Source organism: Diadema antillarum, unplaced genomic scaffold (assembly GCF_040938485.1).
Source record: "Diadema antillarum isolate AM-2024a unplaced genomic scaffold, OU_Dant_1.0 seq00000124_RagTag, whole genome shotgun sequence".
NCBI classification, from domain to species: Eukaryota; Metazoa; Echinodermata; class Echinoidea; order Diadematoida; family Diadematidae; genus Diadema; species Diadema antillarum.
In genome coordinates, this window is record NW_027271204.1 from 2,193,923 (window position 1) to 2,212,391 (window position 18,469).

An 18,469-nucleotide genomic window follows, 5' to 3' on the forward strand; every position below is an offset into this window, starting at 1 on the left:
GGTTGAAAGAGAGTGCAACAGAGGGAGAGATGTGTAGGGGTAGATTATTAAATCATTAAGCACAAACATAGGCTTGTGTTAAGGTTGTATTTCAGCAGCGCTCGGACTATTGCTGGTTGTGAATGGATACTTGTGCAAATTTACAATCATGCTATGTGGATTGCTATGAGTCGACAGGCAAACAATAAATGCTCTCACAAAGGCCTGGATGCAAACCCTGTGTATTTGATGAGGGAACATGGTGCTACCAATTACACAGGCAATTACTTTTTTAGTACAAGGGAGAAAAAATGATATGTGCGCTCTTGTAGAACAGCAGAACACAAGCAAAGAAACAGAATTCTACACAAACATCTTTATATTCACTACACTACTAAAAATAACTATATCTTTATTCATGTATTTATTTATTTGTTTGTTTCTGTACAAAGGAATGCACTTTCCACTGATCCCATGTAATGCCTTAACATAGTTAAGGAATCAAATTTTGTTTTTTTATCTATCTTCCTCTTCTCTCAAAAACAAAACAAACCATGTTGAAAGAGAAAGAAACACACCTCCTATATGTCTCGCTTCTGTGTGTTACGAAGTATTGCTACATTGATTCCAGTGGAAGTCTATGAAACACATACTCTCATCTTCCTTTTTTTGCCCTTGTTTTTCCTCAACCACTCCCATTTCCTACTATTGCCATCCCAGTTAGAGTCCCCCTGCGTTCATCATTACTGGCTGTGGTATTACATGTATGTGCCTGATAATGCAATTGAATGCAGGCATCATATGCAAACAAAATGCTCAGCTGTGAACCATTTCTGAACAGCAAAGATATGATTGTCAGGCTTGTCAATGTGACGATGTATTCTCTATGAACTTGTTGTATACAGATGCAGACAATGTGCACTGGACTTGAGCTGCATGCTCATCTACAAGTTGTACGCTTTGGTGCTCACACTCCTCGAGGCAGGTTGTTTTAGTATATCGCGACCTCGCTTGCTTCGCGTCACGTGCGCCGAGCAATTACGATAACGATGGAACAAGCAGGCGATTTCTACGGACAGCATGATGTACATCAGTCATAGAACTATTTTCCTCACCATTTGACATGGCAAACTTCAACACCTACTCATAGGACCACCCCCCCCCCCCAAGTTTCGCTGGATTCTGTCAGGATCTTCATGCACATCAGTGAAGGACAAGCCCTGTCTCTAACAACTTCCTGCAACATCAACCAGCAGTGATTGTTGGCTTCATGGGTTCATGGCTACTATCTTCAGGGCAGGATCATTGGGAGGCTGCCAAGGAGCTGCCTACGCATGACCATCATCTATGTATCAAGGCCCTTGTTACACCTGCAAATGGTGGTACCGGTTTTTTTTCATCTCTAACTGATTCAAGTTCACTGCTTCTAATCCACCACTGAGATTCAGAAATGAACTCTTAAGTGACGCATTAAGGACAGAAACACAAAGGCTTACACTGACGTCAGCAACGTGTTTAAAATTACTCTGGGGGAAAAAATGGAACCCTCTGGCTATCATCAGCGACCCTTTTGCAGAATTTTCAGGAAAGACGTGCTATACACAGGAAGGGAAAACAGGAGATTAAACATTCATCAAGGGGGGGGGGGGGGGAGACAGAGTCTTCATGAATGAGAAATGGGCAGAAGAAGAAGGTAAAGTGTCAGACGGGCATCAAATTACCCGATGAAGGTTTTCTGTGGTGCTAGTATTCAGAGAGGTCAAAGGAAGTAAATAGATGCTTGAGCATACACAGAGCAGCTGCCATGGCAACCACTGTATTGGGAAATTAAAAAACCCGGACCTGTGACCCGTGATCACCTCACCGACTGAAATGCAATTAATTTGACTGTTGTGTGGGATGTCGAGCCAGCCTTTGCGACCAATTTAAAAGCGAGCGATTTTAGTGCAGCTTGAATGGAGAGTCAAATGTCAATGAAAAGACGTCCAGGCTTTCTGTTAAATTACCCATACATCACAAGCAGTTCAAATGCTCCATGACTTACAGTATCATTCATTCTTTCACTAATTTTTGGTCCATTCATTATGGTGTATCTCTTTTTCTCCCTTAACATCCCCCTCTCCTATCAAAAAAAAAAAAAAAATCTCTTTTGTTTTTTACTGGACTATCTTGTACGAGTTTAAGCAAACAATGTGACAGAATAATTCTTAACTGCCTAATACCCTATTCTATCCCTACCTCTGTACTTCTTTTTTGTTTCGTATGTTCAAATCATCCTTATATGCTAAGGACAATGTACCACTAAACAGGACAGTAAGTCAGAAATGTCTATAGGAAACATCATGCATCAATGTAAAAATATCCAAAACAAAACCAAAAGAAAAAAAAATCCACCAAAAAGAAACATACAAATAAACTTTGTAAGAGTTTTTTTTCTCTCTTCTTCACTTGCTCAAGAAAAAAGGAAGAAAAACAAAAACAAAAACATTCCCTACAGAAATCAGAAGAAATGACGCAGTCGTGTCTCGCTCCATTAGTAAGTATGTCAAGTTAATGTCCCAGGTATACATTGCACCCTTAATGCACCCCATTAGGTCAGTGGTGTTTGTACAATGGTGTTTTATACACTTAGATGCAAGGATCTGCTAATCTGCAAAATCTGACAAATTTTGTATCATTAGTGACACAGGATACTCACTCAGCAGCTATTACAATATAAAAACTGTCTATCCCCTTCCCCCCCCCCCCCAAACTAGACAAGCTTAGATTTTGCAGTAGGAAAGTGACATACAAATGCAACCAAAGTTAATAACAATGACCTTTGCCTGCAGGTGGATTGAGAAAGACAAATACTGGTAGCAGTGAATGCTGCACACACCTCAAGTTGATGTTTTATAAGGGGGCTTGAATCAGGAACCTCATTATGACATGTGCTAGTTCTTACAAACATTACAATTACATCCCCACAAAAAAAAAGTAACACACAAACAAACAGATTTAAAAGGTAAATAAAAAAAGTCGGTGAAGAACCTATTTCTTTAAATCTTCACGTTCATTTGAAAAACTATAATACACTTTTTATTCATTTACATACGTACGAAAAGAGGAAAGAATCATATGAGAATTATTCAGAATCCATTACTATTTCACTATATATACAATCAAGGGTGAAAACCACAATTACATACAATTTTAAATCTTCTTTTGTTTAAATGTTTTTCTTTGTCTCCTTCATTTCTCTCCTCAAGGGCTGATGTCAAGTCGGGGTCAAAGGTCAGACGTAGTATAGTCGTACTCTGGACGTGCTAACCAAGAGGTCCTCGTCGAAGAATTTCGTCTCGATCACAACGTTGCCACTGCACATGAAAAGAAAAGAAGAATATATGGAGGAAGGTGAAACAAACTCATGACATACTCAAAGAATCTATTGAACACAAACTAGTTAGTTAGTCTCACTGCAAGTTTTTTTTATTCATATTTAAAAATAGTGTGACAGGTAATGCTACAATGTGTAATGATACATTCATGTACAGCAGAAACAAGCAAAAACACTAACAACTGACTTCCTATTTGGGATACTTGAGGAAGGGGGAATACATTTATTATTCTCATTTAACAAGATTTTATTTTCAAACATACATTGCATATAAAATATCATTAATTGGATAATCTACACTGCCAGGTGCACTTATTTATAATGCTTATAATCTTTAAAGACATTTATGGGTATGACGTACTTGGTGGTGAAATATTTCAAGCTAAGCACTGTTTTGATTAACTTCGTAATGTTTTATTATAGGTTTCCTCTTACATCCTAAAACACATCTTCAATGGCAACAGGGGCAGGCTTTTTGTGCAGAAATTATTTCACTTTATTAATTCACTCAGTTCTGTTATTCTTTCTTTCCAGTAGAAGACCTCTCTCACAATAACAGTTGAGAAAGGTCTTTAAAGGGGACCTCCACATGATTTTCAGACTTTTACATTTGAACAACTATAAATTAGTCAAACTGAGTATAGAGTTTCAGAATTTATAGTGATTCGGATAAGTAATGAGAATGTTTTCAAAATTTATGATGAATTGCAATGAACAAGGATGATGACATGATAGCCTCACCATAAAGAATGCATGGGTTGGGGCTCAAGGAAGCAGAACAAAAGAAGAAGGTATGCATGGATTTTTCACAGGTGACCTTGTTGAGCAAGCTGTATTGTAATGGAATTACACTGCTACATTTATGAAATATATGAGGCTCTGATGTCATCATCACTGTTCAGTGTAATTTGTTTAAGACTTTTAATTTATTGGTTTCTCTGCTCAAGGACCACAATAAATTCCACGGATCTATACATGGAGCTGTTGATTTATGTACTACATGATGTGAAATTATGAAAATTGTCCGGAATGCCCCTTTAAACTTCAGAGGATTTTCTAGCACCAGACATTCCCCTCCCCATGAAAAAAGACATTAATTAAAATTTCAAACAGCTACACAATTTTCATGTCTCACAATATTTCATATTGAAGTATCACATCACATACGTCAGCACAGCCACACCATACATCATCCATGACAAGCTGTGTACTCATTGTCTGTTCTTACTGACGCAAAGACCAGGAAGGAGGGGGGGGGGGGGGGCAGAGAGGAAGATAAAACTTCCACAAATTGTAAATTCAAATACCAGCATGTGTGGAACGCCACCGATACGTTTAACAGCCTGGGTCGGAGGTCAGAGGCTAGGTTTGTTGAAGCATCAGATAAATCACGACACGGAGGGCAGTTCGTTTACAGCTGATGCAACATTGGGCTCTTTGTACCCCCCCCCCCCCCCCCCCCCCCCCCCCCCCCCCCCCCACTCACAACCGAACGAACATACATCCAGCCCGCTCGGCTCGGCCGAGCCATGTCACTCTTCTCTCCCATTTATCACATCCAAATGGCCCCGGTCTTCTTCACGTTGTCTCTCTCAACCGAGTCCTGTTTTCTCTCTGCCGTTATATTTGCCGCATCAAGCACTGTTTTGTCTAATCCTAACAGTTTCTGGTTTCCTGGTTGCTTTCAGTTCACTGCATTTCTGACCTTTTCTCCAAGTGGATTCGGAGAGGATGCTGTCTCCACTCAGTCAACATCTCTCTCTCTCTCATTCTCTCACAGTCCATAGGAAGTGTTGCCAATGTAACCATACGTCACAGGAGACAGGCTGAGATTTTTAACTGGAGCTGATTACATTATGATTTGCCGATTCACGAGTACATTTTGTCCGGATTTACCATGGACCAGCTCAAACAGAACAAATTTGTCCAAACACACTTGGGCTTGGGAATATTTGTCGGACTAAACCACTGCTTTCTGGATTATACCTTTACAAGCCCACGAAGTTGCACTGTGGCTTTGTTTTGATTCAAATGGAATGAAACATATTGCAAGTCACATCCTGGTCATTGCCAAACCTAAACCAATTTCAACCATAGATTAATATGACCTCTGACGGATTAATCTTCCAGCCAAAGCACAGTCATGAATACAAAAATCCATTTAAGAGAAATACGCTAAACACAGCTTTATATGTTGAGTGGGAAAGTGCCTAATTTATATCTTTAAGTTAACCCGATGCAACATGTAAATGATACAATGTAGAGGAGTGTGTATTAAGTATAACAAAATAGTAAACAGTACAATATACATGGACGTGACTATGTGGGACTGGTATATAAATCGTATGTTTGTCTTTCAATCTGCTTTCTTGCTGGGCATCTCAATAGATGACCTTTGCTGTAATATTTTTCTTTAATCTGAATTTATACCTGAATAAATGATACATGCTGACTTCCTCAATATGATGAAAAAGAAAAAAACAGACACACACACACAGACACACAGACACACACACAATTTTGCACTCTTTCCTTTTCTTTTCCAGTGGGTGCCTACAATAGCTGCATCCACATACAAGATTGGTTTTTGCCTGAAGATTTGAAAATCAATTTTATTTTCTACCATTCACACACATTGTGCAGGATGAATTATCGCAGGAGTTTAACCCATTGAGGATGGTTTGATTTTGCTACAACACGCATTTCCCATAGATGCTTGCCTGAGTATACTCGGGACTCGTCCTCAACGGGTTAAAAAAAAAAAACTCAACAGTGGTCAGAACATGACCACAAGCAACTGAGTGTAAGAACCTGCTATAGCAAGATGCATTATGGGATTTTGAATATTGATATAATTGATATATCCATTAAATGTCTGCATGTGCCTTTCACTCACACACCCCAGGGCAAATCATCGTGATAGTTTAAAAACAAATCAAACAGGACTAACTTTTGCATCACAGTGCAGACTGTGAGAGTTACTATTTTGTGTGTGTGTGTGTGTGTGAGTGTCACACGACGTAACAGATTTTGCACTGCACTTCAAAGATTTATTTTCAAAACAATTAATTTCGGGTACACATGAATGCCGCTAATGATATCAGGCTTTTAACACTGAATATGCTTCTCTTCCCGTAATGGAAAAACACTTGAGAGACCAAGTGTAAACACTCATCCTAAATCACCGCAAGACATCTAGGTAACGTTCGTTTATAGCTGACTAGGTGTTCTATTTTCATAGTGCATTGGCATGGGGGGGGGGGGGGGAACTTACCCATCGTATTTCTTTCCTTGCAGCACTTTTCTGGTCTGCTTTTTTGTACACCATGCTATGGGTCTCTTTTGTATAACAACAGTGATTAAGAAAGCAATTCCTGCCTCTTATATCGTTTTTTAGAAGTAAACTTTGGCACTCTGGAGATGAAGTAAAGACATGCAACTTTTTGATTCCTCTAATTTCTCTTTCAACGCCCTCCCCCATCTTTCTTTGTTTCTCTCTTTCTACATGCCGTCACACTACCACAAAACTGCTAATACTTCCACTTCCCTGTATTTTGCTTCGCGTAATTTGGGCAGTGTGACCACAAACTTCTTGAGAAGTTACCAGCCAAACTTCCCACAAAACCACCTGCATACACTTGGGGAGTTTCTTTCTCCCTTGTCGCGAAACAACACATAGTTCTGTGCAGCATGACCACGTGCGGCTGAAACTTTGAGAAGTTTGTGATGGCATAATACAGGTAGGGACCCATTCATTTTGTTTACGCACATTGTGCATTCTTCTGTACGCTGTCCCACGTTAGTATTTTTTCCTGCAAGAGACAGAAAGAACAGGTAGTTTCCTATCACTGAAAGTATGCATAGTTTTGTCTGCAGTTTGACCACATGCTCAATTTTCTTGAAGTTATCGGGAGGCACGAAGTGTGCGGCCAGTTGTCTTTACACCCAACTTCTCCTGTTATTACACACTTTCACCAAGCAACTTGGGTGAAAATCTTCTGAACTCAAGTAGTTTGATATCAGATTACCCATCTTGGCCCACACTGCTAAGCCTCTAATGATGACACCACCTCAACGTCTTTTTTATTTTGCTGTTATTCGGTAACAATTTTGTGATTTATGCCATCCCAGCAAATGGCTTTGATAGACTCTCTAAGATCAGTGACCATGCACTGCTTTAATTCAGATTGCCACTACATCATCATTATCTATAATGCCTACATGGAATTCAGCTGAAACTTTTTGCTCTTAAAAGTTGCCAGCTTTTGTTTTCCTTCTATCGATCAAACTGTGTCTTCCTTCACCTTAGGGACAAGCCCTCCTTTAAACGACTGTTATTGCCACTGACAGAATTACGATGTCTGGGTTACTACCTTAAGGGCACCATGAGCATAATTCATAAGCCGACTGGCCTATTCCTTCCTCATCTCTCCGCCCCCCCCCCCCCCCCCACCACCATTAGCCTGCTTTTTTGAAGATTCATGAAGTTAAGATGATGAATTAATCTTGCTCCGTGTATTTCATCTTTGTACAAAGAATTACACGTTACATTTTTGCTCACATATACACACACACACATATGCACACACAGTATCAGAGTCACACTATGCTGGGTACATTCTGCCGCTATGGGGAGAGGGACAGACAGAGAGAGAGAGACACACACACACGCATAGTCAAAGAATGCTATAAAAACAAAACAAAACAAAAGAAGAAACTGATCAGAAAGCAAGCGAGAGTAGGGCGAGTGGAGATTTCTGACACTCAATTATGATTTCAACCACACAGCGCAAATGTGGGCACGCTCTTAACCCAGTTCCCGGCGAACATGTCATTGCTTTTGATTTCCCGTGACATTTCCAGCGGACCCCGCCCTCGACTTGGCAGTGTTATCTCACTCTATGCCTGCAATCTGGGGTTCAAGCAAATTAATCTGCTCGCCTCCTGGACTAATATCAAGTAATTTGCACTGTGACATTTCATTATCCTCACCACAACTCTCTCTCTCTCTGTCCACCTTTCATTCTTACGATGATATTCTCCCCCTCCCCCCAATCCCTTTTTTACTTCTTTCTTTTACCTCCAGGCAAGTTGTTCAAAAATGAAAAAATAACACACGCAATGTATAAAACAAACAAAAAATCCGCAACTGCTGCAAGTTCCCTCAGTGGAATGCTTAATAGCACGATCCGTCAACAGAGAATAATTCACATCATGACAGAAACAATGAGGTGTAATAGGTTTCAGATTCTGCAACGTGGAGTGTCTGCAAGACTTGGAAATTCTGTCAGATGTAGGATTTTATGGCTCATACTGCAGTCTCGGTCTAACTTTAATGTGTACAATGATTTATCTACCTCAACCCTTGGAGGTATTTGGAGGTTTCTTAAGGATAATGCTATGACATTTCAAAAATATTTAAATTAAGATCAAATCCAGGAAGTGTGATATAACTTTAAAGTTTACAGCAACCGATTTTTGTTTTTGTTTTTTGTCTGTCTGTTATCACAAACCTCACAAATTCCTCAATACTTCATAAAAATGTAAAATACAGGATATTCAGAGACTGGTCACATAACCTCTGATATAACAAATCTAATATTGCAATGACTATCTAACTCTCAGGCAGGGTCAATAGGATTTCAGGCCAAAAGATGGATTCCCGTGAATGTTGTGTGAGAAATAAGCAAAATCTTCTCTTATCTCACTCCTGTATCAACCTGTTGCTTACAGGAACCTTGTGTCTTGCACAAAGTCTGTGGAAATCTTGTATGCATCGTCTGCTAAAAAAGGTATAACTTGCAGGAGTCTTCATATGAATTCCCATAAAAGAAATAGTTTGTTATAACCACGAGAGAAAAAAAACACCTCAGATGTTCAGATTGGAAATGTCTCGAATTAAAAAATATGACAGAAGCTATATATGTACAGACCAAAGACATGAATGGGGGTCACTGCAAACATCTTGAGGACATGACAACCCTTGACCCTGTTTTTGCCAGTGATAAGTCCAGTCTCATACATGGGACATGCAAAGCCTCCACTGCAGTCCTTGGGAAAACTGTGTTACAGTGAGCCATAGCACGATGGATCATTCATGAAATTCAGCGGATCCTTTCAGCTTGAAACAACGAGCTGTACTGCCATGGGCAAGAAAGAAGTACGCTTTACAAGTCAACCAACTCAAAACAAAATAGGATACAAAGCATGACTCCACAACAACAACAACACAATACATGACATCAGGTATCCCACCTCCGGCAAAAGAACTTTTCACACTCATGTGAGCTCAACTTCTCTGTGAAAGCAAGTAGTGAAGACTTCTCATTCTTCTGCCCCAACAAGACCAAATACGGCTGGACAGTGGTCAAAACCAACAACAGCAAAACAAAGAAACAGACGCGAACAGACACATATGGAGAATTCTCCCAATCGCACGTAAAGGTAAATGTATAAAACACTTGGTCACTAGCGGTCGGGTCCATACGCTGGCCGCATACTATGTGGAAATGAATGAGAAGAGCTTATGCACCCACGCATAACATGTGGAGGTCAAGTGGGGTCACATAATGCTCACTCCTGCACTACCAATAATGCAGACTTTAATAGTAGGCATGGACAGAGTGTAATGGCATCTATTTTTTTTTTCTTATGGTACAGTAGTTTGGAGATACAGATAGTGCTCCATGTTTTTCGTGTCTGATCAAAGAGAGTTAGCGCCGTGCACCAGCACAACGTTGTCAACTCACTGTAATGGAAATTGAATAGCGCCGCAGCCATTTGAGTTTTTCCTGAAAACAGGCAGCCCCCCTGATGCTACAGAAGCAGGAGGGTTTCTCCTCTCAAGGACTGCACTACATGCATGAAGCAATTCAACTTTCATGGGGTCTGGAATTGACAACTAGTGATGTGTCCCATATCGGAATAAATGGCCGGCAATCAGCTAGAACTGGTTCTGCCCCTTTGGATGAAACATTGCAATGGGCAGGGGGTGATTGCGATAATAGTTAGACCCTGCCCCATCTGACATCTGATCGCAGCAAAAGGGTTCTGCGGTCACTGTCCCCAGTGCAAACTTAAGAATGTGTTGGATGCATCTGAATGGGGAAAAATGGGACCCAAATCAGAGATACCTTTTTTTATATTCTCTTGGTTCTAGGGTAATTGCCCCCTGGACAATTACTCCAGACCCTTCCCCTGATTCTAACCCTAATCCTAATCCTGAACCTAATCCTCATCCTAACCCAAACTCTAACCCTAAACCTTACCTTAACCCTAATCCTTATTCTAACCTTATCACTAACCAGTATTTAGCCGGGGGGGGGGGGGGGGGGGGATTGCCCTGATATGATTTTCTTATCTGAATATGAAAAGATATCTAGAAGTTTTCTGGAAGCCTTCTGCAGAACCACAAAGACTGGCAATTCTGTACACACTGCCTTATTTCAGCCAAAAAGCTGGTATCAAACAAGGGGAAAAAAGAAAAAAAGCTTTTTAGTATTGCTAAACCTTTCTTGCATGGGACCTACAGAAATGAGAAGGATTCGACATTGATCCATTCTAAAACACGACCTGACTCATCTACTGGTGATTTCTCAGGCCAAGGGCAGTTGAACATTTATTGTTTCATCGCATCATTGTCAAACGAGAAAATTTAAGAAAAAAACAGAGTAGCAGTGAAAAAGAGAGAAAGAGAAACAGATATTGCTAGCCTGAGGGGAAAGTTGTCAGGAAGAAATATTATGAATTCAAAATCAACTGATTAATGACACTTGAAGTGAAATCAAGTGATAGTGCACTCGCAACCTTTTGTATGCTTGCAATTTTTTTTTCAATAACTGTAAACCGGCCTGCGGGTGTAATTTAAAAATCAACGCTCTTTTCAAAAGAGTATGACCAGGTCTCAAACGTCAAAACTCCTCATTTGCTTTGCGATTTTACAAAACAAGGACAAATTGTAATATTTTCTGGAATTTTGAGGTAAATAGGTTTGCATGATCAATCAGGATAATACCTATATAGTTTAATAGCAATTTCTTAATTTAGAACACTATCCCTTTCTTGGTGGAAGATGCAAAGCGAATATTGAGTTTTTATAATCTGTTTTCAGACTCACATTGAAGACCTCAATGGGCAATTCCGCGGTTAGTAACGTTACATTTGAACAAATTTAGATATTTGTTTTTACTACTAAATTACCATTCATTCATTTCAAGCCAAAATTATGTCAAAAACATGTTCATCCTTCCCAGGTTTATGATACAGAAAAGAATGAATACAATCCAAGAAATAATAGCATTGCTATGGCAACTTAAAGGGCTGGTTAGTAACGTTACGAAAAAAGGACATGAGAAAAAAATCAATGTCTTGTAACAAAAAGTGTGCAAAAATTCAAGTTACTTCAAACAAAGTGTTGCATCAATTTCAATTATTGCATCATGACAAATGTTCACACAATGTTTTTTAGCAGTTCAACCAATAATTTCTTAGCTAGACCCCCAAAAGCATGGTTAGTAACGTTACGGTTAGTAACGTTACATTTGTCCGGAGTAATTCCGCAGGTCATTTCACCCTTTTGTAATTGACAAAATGTCACATGACTTCTGGAGTATTTAAATGTATTTATCTTTTACCCTTTAGCAAAACTTTGAGGAAAAAATTTCAAAGGAACCCACTGTAATTTGCATTTAAGTGAATTTCAGCATCCCCAGTCCCACATGTACATTTTAAATGATGGTTTTAGATCTCGCAAAATCAATCAATACGAAAGATAAAATCTACTGAATTTGAAAGACCTTAATGATTGGTGAACATCCTTGGCATTAGTTGATACCTAGATTAAAGAGTAAGATAAAGAGGCACATTTCTTTTATCCATGTCATGTCCACCTAACTGCGGAATTGCCCCAATGCATTTTATACTTTGATAATTCAATTTGCTATACCACTATCAGAGCTACATTAAGCTATTTGTATTTAAGATGATTGTGCAAATTTGAGATTTGCAGTAATAAAGAAAAGATCTCACAAAGATCTTTTAAAAGCTATTATGTGCTCCTTGTAAGGCCAGACATTGATGACTATTTCATTTGAGATTTCAGTGCTCTCACTGCGTTGCACTGATGGATTTTGACGAGACAGGCCTACATGTCTTTCATATTGATAGTAAGATATTAAAACAATACAGATTGAAACTTTGCTTGTTTCGTCAAGTTGAAATAACAACTGCACTGGATCAAAACACAGTACTTTCTATATCACATAGCACAATGATAACATAAGTAAATTTGAGCAGAAAGGGAAAACATCAGTCTGCTTGCACACTAAGAATAGTTTTGAATTTTCGTTTACATAAGGTTTGGTGATCATTCACACACAAGGTGCTTGCAATAACGATGCAATAACAAAATATGACGTGAGTCTGTTTAAGTGGAATCTCATTGGAAGGGAGTGTCTAAAACGATTACTGGTATTTCTTGTCAAATTAACCGCAGGACTCGGCTTCATCCCCAAATTTGCATGCAGCCAACTTGGGATGATATAAACGCATTTATAGCACTACATCACCGCTCAGAGCTTGTGGTGATCCCTCGTGCTGTCCAATTACTGTGGGTGTTTACGCCGGAATAATTCCTAATGCATCTGCCATTTCACACTCAAATGACTCGCTTTCGTGTCGCGGTCTTGGCCATGCTTATTTTTTTTTTCTTCAATCTGTTTTGTTGGGGTGGGGGGGGGGGGTGGGGGTGGAGAAAGGCGGCCAACTTTTATTTCATCTTCCTGCCTGCTGCATACTCGAAAGCGACTGCACTAATTCCACCAATGACAAGATTTTCCAGGAAATCTACCTGGCAGCTATTTCTGATGTGTTTTTTTCTTTTTTATCAACATTGCACTGACGCAAGGGAACATCTTAAGATAATAATCTGAGTACTCGCAAAGTCTAATCCTTTCTAGGGTAAAAATACATTTTTGTAGCGATAAATCTAATTTGCCTTCTTCATTTATTTTACCTGTCACATCAGATAAAACTTCCTCAAATGAATATCGACAATGCCTTTGAATAACCTGATCACTCACTCTCATTCTGGGTTGTTTCAAAGTGAGCACTGAGTGGCAAATAAACTGAAGTTGCCAGCTCGATCACTTTGCAACATTTTTTTACATTCACTCAACTAATCATTCAACTCTTGAACGACAGTGAGTCAACTATTGTGAAGATTATGATAACAAGAACAAGGCAAACAGATGTATTGACAAATTAATCAGGGACCAGCAGTCAAAGACCTTTTGTGGTCTGAAGAAGAATATATCATCATAGACTATAAATACACCACCAGCACACTTTTTTTCAAAATCTGCACCCATCATTCTATGAGCTGCAAAGTTTCAGAATAAATGCTCCGTGAAGCTACATCACTGACTCGCGGAAGACCTTCAAACACTGCACTGTAAGTGATGCGCATTTGACGGAACAGAACTGGGGCACACATTGTGCTGTAATGTAAAATGTACTTGCTTAAAGCTCCAGAAACGCCAAGATCAGGGTTGCCACGGACGGTTAGATCACATTTCATGGTGATCCCTTATAATATTGGCAGGTCATGTCATTTCTGCCTTTGCTTGGCAATCCACTTTGAAATGCACTGAGATGTAGAACACAAAAACAAAACTAAAACTTTTCTCCTCCATGGCAGATTTTATATCTGCACGCCAGACTTTGTATTTGAGTGCAAATTCCCCTGACAGGTTGAAATGTGATCGGCAAAAAGTGCGCACTGCATTTCCTCTCTACCTAACCAAGCGACAAAGGTCGGGTGATCTGATACCGCCAGTCCAAGATTTTGCAGCCTGCTAGGTCACATTCAGAGCACAAACATTATACAGCAATGTGGCAGAGACATGCTAGTCTTTTCATCCAACAGTCAACACCTTTCTCCTTCACCTCTCGCTTTCTCTCGCAAGCAACAGGCTGCTGATCAGTTTTCAGTGGACTAGCGCTTTGTGCCATCGGCTATTACCTACGGACTTGAACTGCATTCACACTGCAAATGTTAGCTACAACGCTGGCCAAAATATGTTTACAAACAATACTTAAGTGAACTAAAAAAAAAGAGGAAACAAATGAAAAATATATTCCTTATCCTTTAAAGGGAAAAACCAAAGTGCATGTTTAGTAGCAAGATCAAACAGAAAAGAGGTTCTTCTTGCTTTCTAAAAGAAATACATATTTCGTCCGTTGAGAATGAGAAGGGCGTTAAGTTGTTTCAAACACTATGGGTTTAGAGGCAACTTAATGCCCTTATCATTCTCAACCGACGATTTGTAGATGAAATGAGTATGCCCTGAGGCAGAATATCAAAATCAAAAAATGGAAAAAACAAACTCTAATAAAAAAACAAACTCTAATAAAAAAACACACACAAAACACACCAGTTGATTGATGAAAGTAAAAGGAAGAAGTGGGGAGGGTATTTGATTTTCATAGATAGAATTTCAAAATTCATGCCAAATGAGACGCCACAATCTGATAATGTACGAGTCACAAGAGGTGAAAAGGGTTCCCATGGACCCTATCCTGTGAGAAGTCAGGCACGCTACACACTCTTGCCGCCTCACACCTCACAAGCATGATTGACGGTCATTTTCTTTTATTCATGATTGCCCTCGGAGGAGACACAATCCCATTCGAGGAGAGTCACACATGGTCAACGGAATGGAAATTGAGATGATTGGTGAATTACTGCAGGAGCGACAATATTTTCGGGGGAAAATTGCCGGCGAAATCACTGCAGGGATTTGGGTCGAGGGCAAACTGATATCGAGCCTTCCCAAGGCAACGGTCTGAAAACTTGTCGTGATTGGACGAAGCCAGGCGTGGCAATCCTAGTTTTAACGTTTCTGGCTCTTTACCACATGGAATAAGACAGGCAACCATGATCTACAATCTCTGTGCGACAAATATTGATCAGTAGAATCCGCATATAAATGAGATGACATGCAACAGAATCGTGAAAGGATGAAAATAGATATAGCCCCTTGCCATGTATCCAGATCAATGCTACACCCTTTTATGGTAATCATGCATGGCCTGTGTGAAATAACAAACACAAACAAACAAACAAACAAACAAACAAACATAAAATAACATTTTTCCTGATCATCAGACCTTTTGTCAATTTCTTTAGATTTTGTAGTCCCATGAAGAGAAAATTGTCACAGCAACTATGGCTGTCATCATAGATCGGGAAGTTGCAAAGAGTCATCACAAAAATATTTTTGCGACTTTATTATGAAATGTAAAAGCGTACATGAAATGACCCATTCATTATACAATACAACCAACTGAACCTTTAGTTGCTCTGTGGTACTGAACAAAGCAGAAAAGATCCCCCCCCCCCTCTCTCTCTATAACAAAACTGAAAACAAAATCAAAATACCAAAAAACAAACACAAAACATGAGAAACCAGTTTGAGTAATGCATCATGTTTATAGCCACATTATTGCACTCAGTGGTGTAGTGTAGATGGCATCACTATCAGCAACACTTTCACATCTACTTCTGATTACACACAGCATCAGTTGAGATTCAGAAGGGCATTAATGCTTTCAAATGTCTGCCAAGTCTGAATAGTGATAACACACAGCATCAGTTGAGATTCAGAAGGGCATTAATGCTTTCAAATGTCTGCCTAGTCTGAATAGTAATAACACACAGCATCAGTTGAGATTCAGAAGGGTGTTAACGCTTTCAAATGTCTGCCAAGTCTGAATAGTGCACTTCTGCTTCTTAACCAACAACATTACAGCAGACAAAAAAAAAATCGACAACAACAACAAAAACAAAACAATGTGCACGCACAAGTACTGCTTACTCACTGAATTCATACTCGCACACGCATGAGGGTTTTCAGGCATGAACGGTACAGTGGTTCTGGTTAAGCATGATGATACTAATACCGACACTGTGCATTACTCAATGCATTCAGATTGATAGGATTGCCATGTGCCGGTGGTGTTCCAGGGGATAAACATCATTCCTTGCCATGGCAACCACTACCTGTTTGATGCAGTCATACCAGTCGTTGATATGGTGGGGGCGGGTGGTGTTGTATTCATTTTGTATTCTCTTATTCACATATGCATTCGTTGCCATTTTCATGTGAAATTGGTGAGGAAAACCACTTCATTAAGGTGCAGGCAGGGCTGCTATTAAAACATCCATTTCCTCCACTATGGATTTTTTTTCTTTCTTATTACCTCCGCCAAGGGAGGAGGTTATGTTTTCGCTACCGTTGGTTTGTTTGTTAGTTAGTTAGTTTGTCCGTGTGCAAAATAACTCAAAAAGCAGTTAACGGATTTGGATGAAACTTGCAGGAAAGGATTAGAATGATACAAGTAACAGATGATTAAGTTTTGGTAGTGATCCGAGAATTTTTTTGGAATTTATAAAGGATTTTTTATATTTTGGCAGGTAGGGTCAATGAACTTCAAGGGAGTTCAGGCTGCGCGTATTTGAGGTTTGCATGCGTGCACTAAAGTGCGTGCTCTAGTGTCTGCTAGGGCGAGGCGCGCCATGCAGCTGAGGGTTTATGATGTAACAAAGGCTTCTACATTGTATAGTGGGAAATCGGGCGACTTTCAGCACACAATGCTATAAGTACGTAATATGGGTGGAAATCACTGATATCTCAATCAGTGGTGGAAATGAGCTGCATGCTTGGCGGAAGCTTGGAAGCTTGCGCTCTCAGAGTGCTTCTCTAGTTTTAGCATTTGTTTTTTAACAAAAATGTTAATGGATATGGATGGAAAGTACGAAAGGAAGTCATCAATGGGCTATAGCATGTGATGACTGATCCCTTTGTGGAGGAGGCTCAAATGTATAGCGTGTACACAGACTCGAGTCCTGGTACATTGTATGTGATAAAGAATTCTGTGGCATTAAAAAAGATGAGGGTAATTTCAAACTTTACCACATCATTAATCCATTCGTAACTGAACCGCCTAAAACCACAGGTCTTGTTACTCCCTAGAACGCCCAAAACCGCCCATCCATTTTTTTAAATAGTTTCTGCTTTACCATTTTTATTGTTTTCATATAGAGTGTATAATGCTGTAATTTGAAAGAGGTCAAAGGTCAACAAATGTATGTTAATAGAATAACTTCTGTGACACATCAGTAACAATAGGCCATTATGTATGGAATATTCAGCTGCTAAGGGTTAGACTCCTGGATGAATGTCCACCATGCCAGGATCAAATACATGTAAAAGAGGGCAAGCTCATTACCAAGCTCTAGATGGACCACAAACTTTTGATTCTGCTACCGGCAATACTCTGGTCAAAATTTGGTGAAAATCCAGCCCCTGTTTTCCATCGGAAAGATGTCAAGAATCATGAAAACTTGCTCATTTTGGTTTAATACTTTGGCCCCACCCTGTATGTCCCTGTTGGGGAATACCAACACTTGTACAAACTGTGATCCCCTTCCTACATTGATGATTCCTGCCATAATTACTGGGCTAAAATCCAGTCCCCAGTTTCAAAGTAGAATACGACAATGTGAAAAAAGTTTAAGAACCCTTGAAGGACAAGTTCACCTTCATAAACATAAGGATTGAGAGAATGCAACAATATTAGTAGAACACATCAGTGTAACTTTGAGGAAAATTGGACAATCGATGCAAAAGTTATGAATTTTTAAAATTTTTGTGTTGGAACCGCTGGATGAGGAGACTACTACAGTTAGTGAGTCATGTGCGTACAACAGTACAAAGAAAATGTAAAAGAAAATTCAACATATTTTCACTTTTTTTTGCATAATAAAAGAGCTCTTGACTTCCCTCTTTCTAAAGGCAGGGGGAATAATATTACCCATAACATTTGTCGGTAACGAGTCAGTTGAATGTGTACTTTTTTCAAAAGATGGAATTTTGTGAAATTCTCTTTATATTTTGTTGTACGCATGTGACATCTAAGTTATTCATACACTGCAGTAGTCTTCTCATCCAGCGGTTACTACACACAAACTTAAAAAATTCATAACTTTTGAACGGATTGTCTGATTTTCCTCAAACTTTCAATGATGTGCTCTACTAATATTGCTACATTGTC

The 18,469-nt window shown here is 39.4% G+C and overlaps 1 protein-coding gene across 1 annotated transcript in view; it reads right to left on the bottom strand.

Moving 5' to 3' along the window:
* Nucleotides 1–2,748: 2,748 nt before the first annotated feature.
* Nucleotides 2,749–18,469, bottom strand: part of LOC139727256 (retinal rod rhodopsin-sensitive cGMP 3',5'-cyclic phosphodiesterase subunit delta-like) — a 69,994-nt gene continuing 54,273 nt past the window's right edge. The window contains exon 5 of the mRNA XM_071638212.1: nt 2,749–3,335. Coding sequence (XP_071494313.1) covers nt 3,254–3,335 — 82 coding nt within the window. The 3' untranslated portion in view covers nt 2,749–3,253. The remainder of the gene's footprint in view (nt 3,336–18,469) is intronic.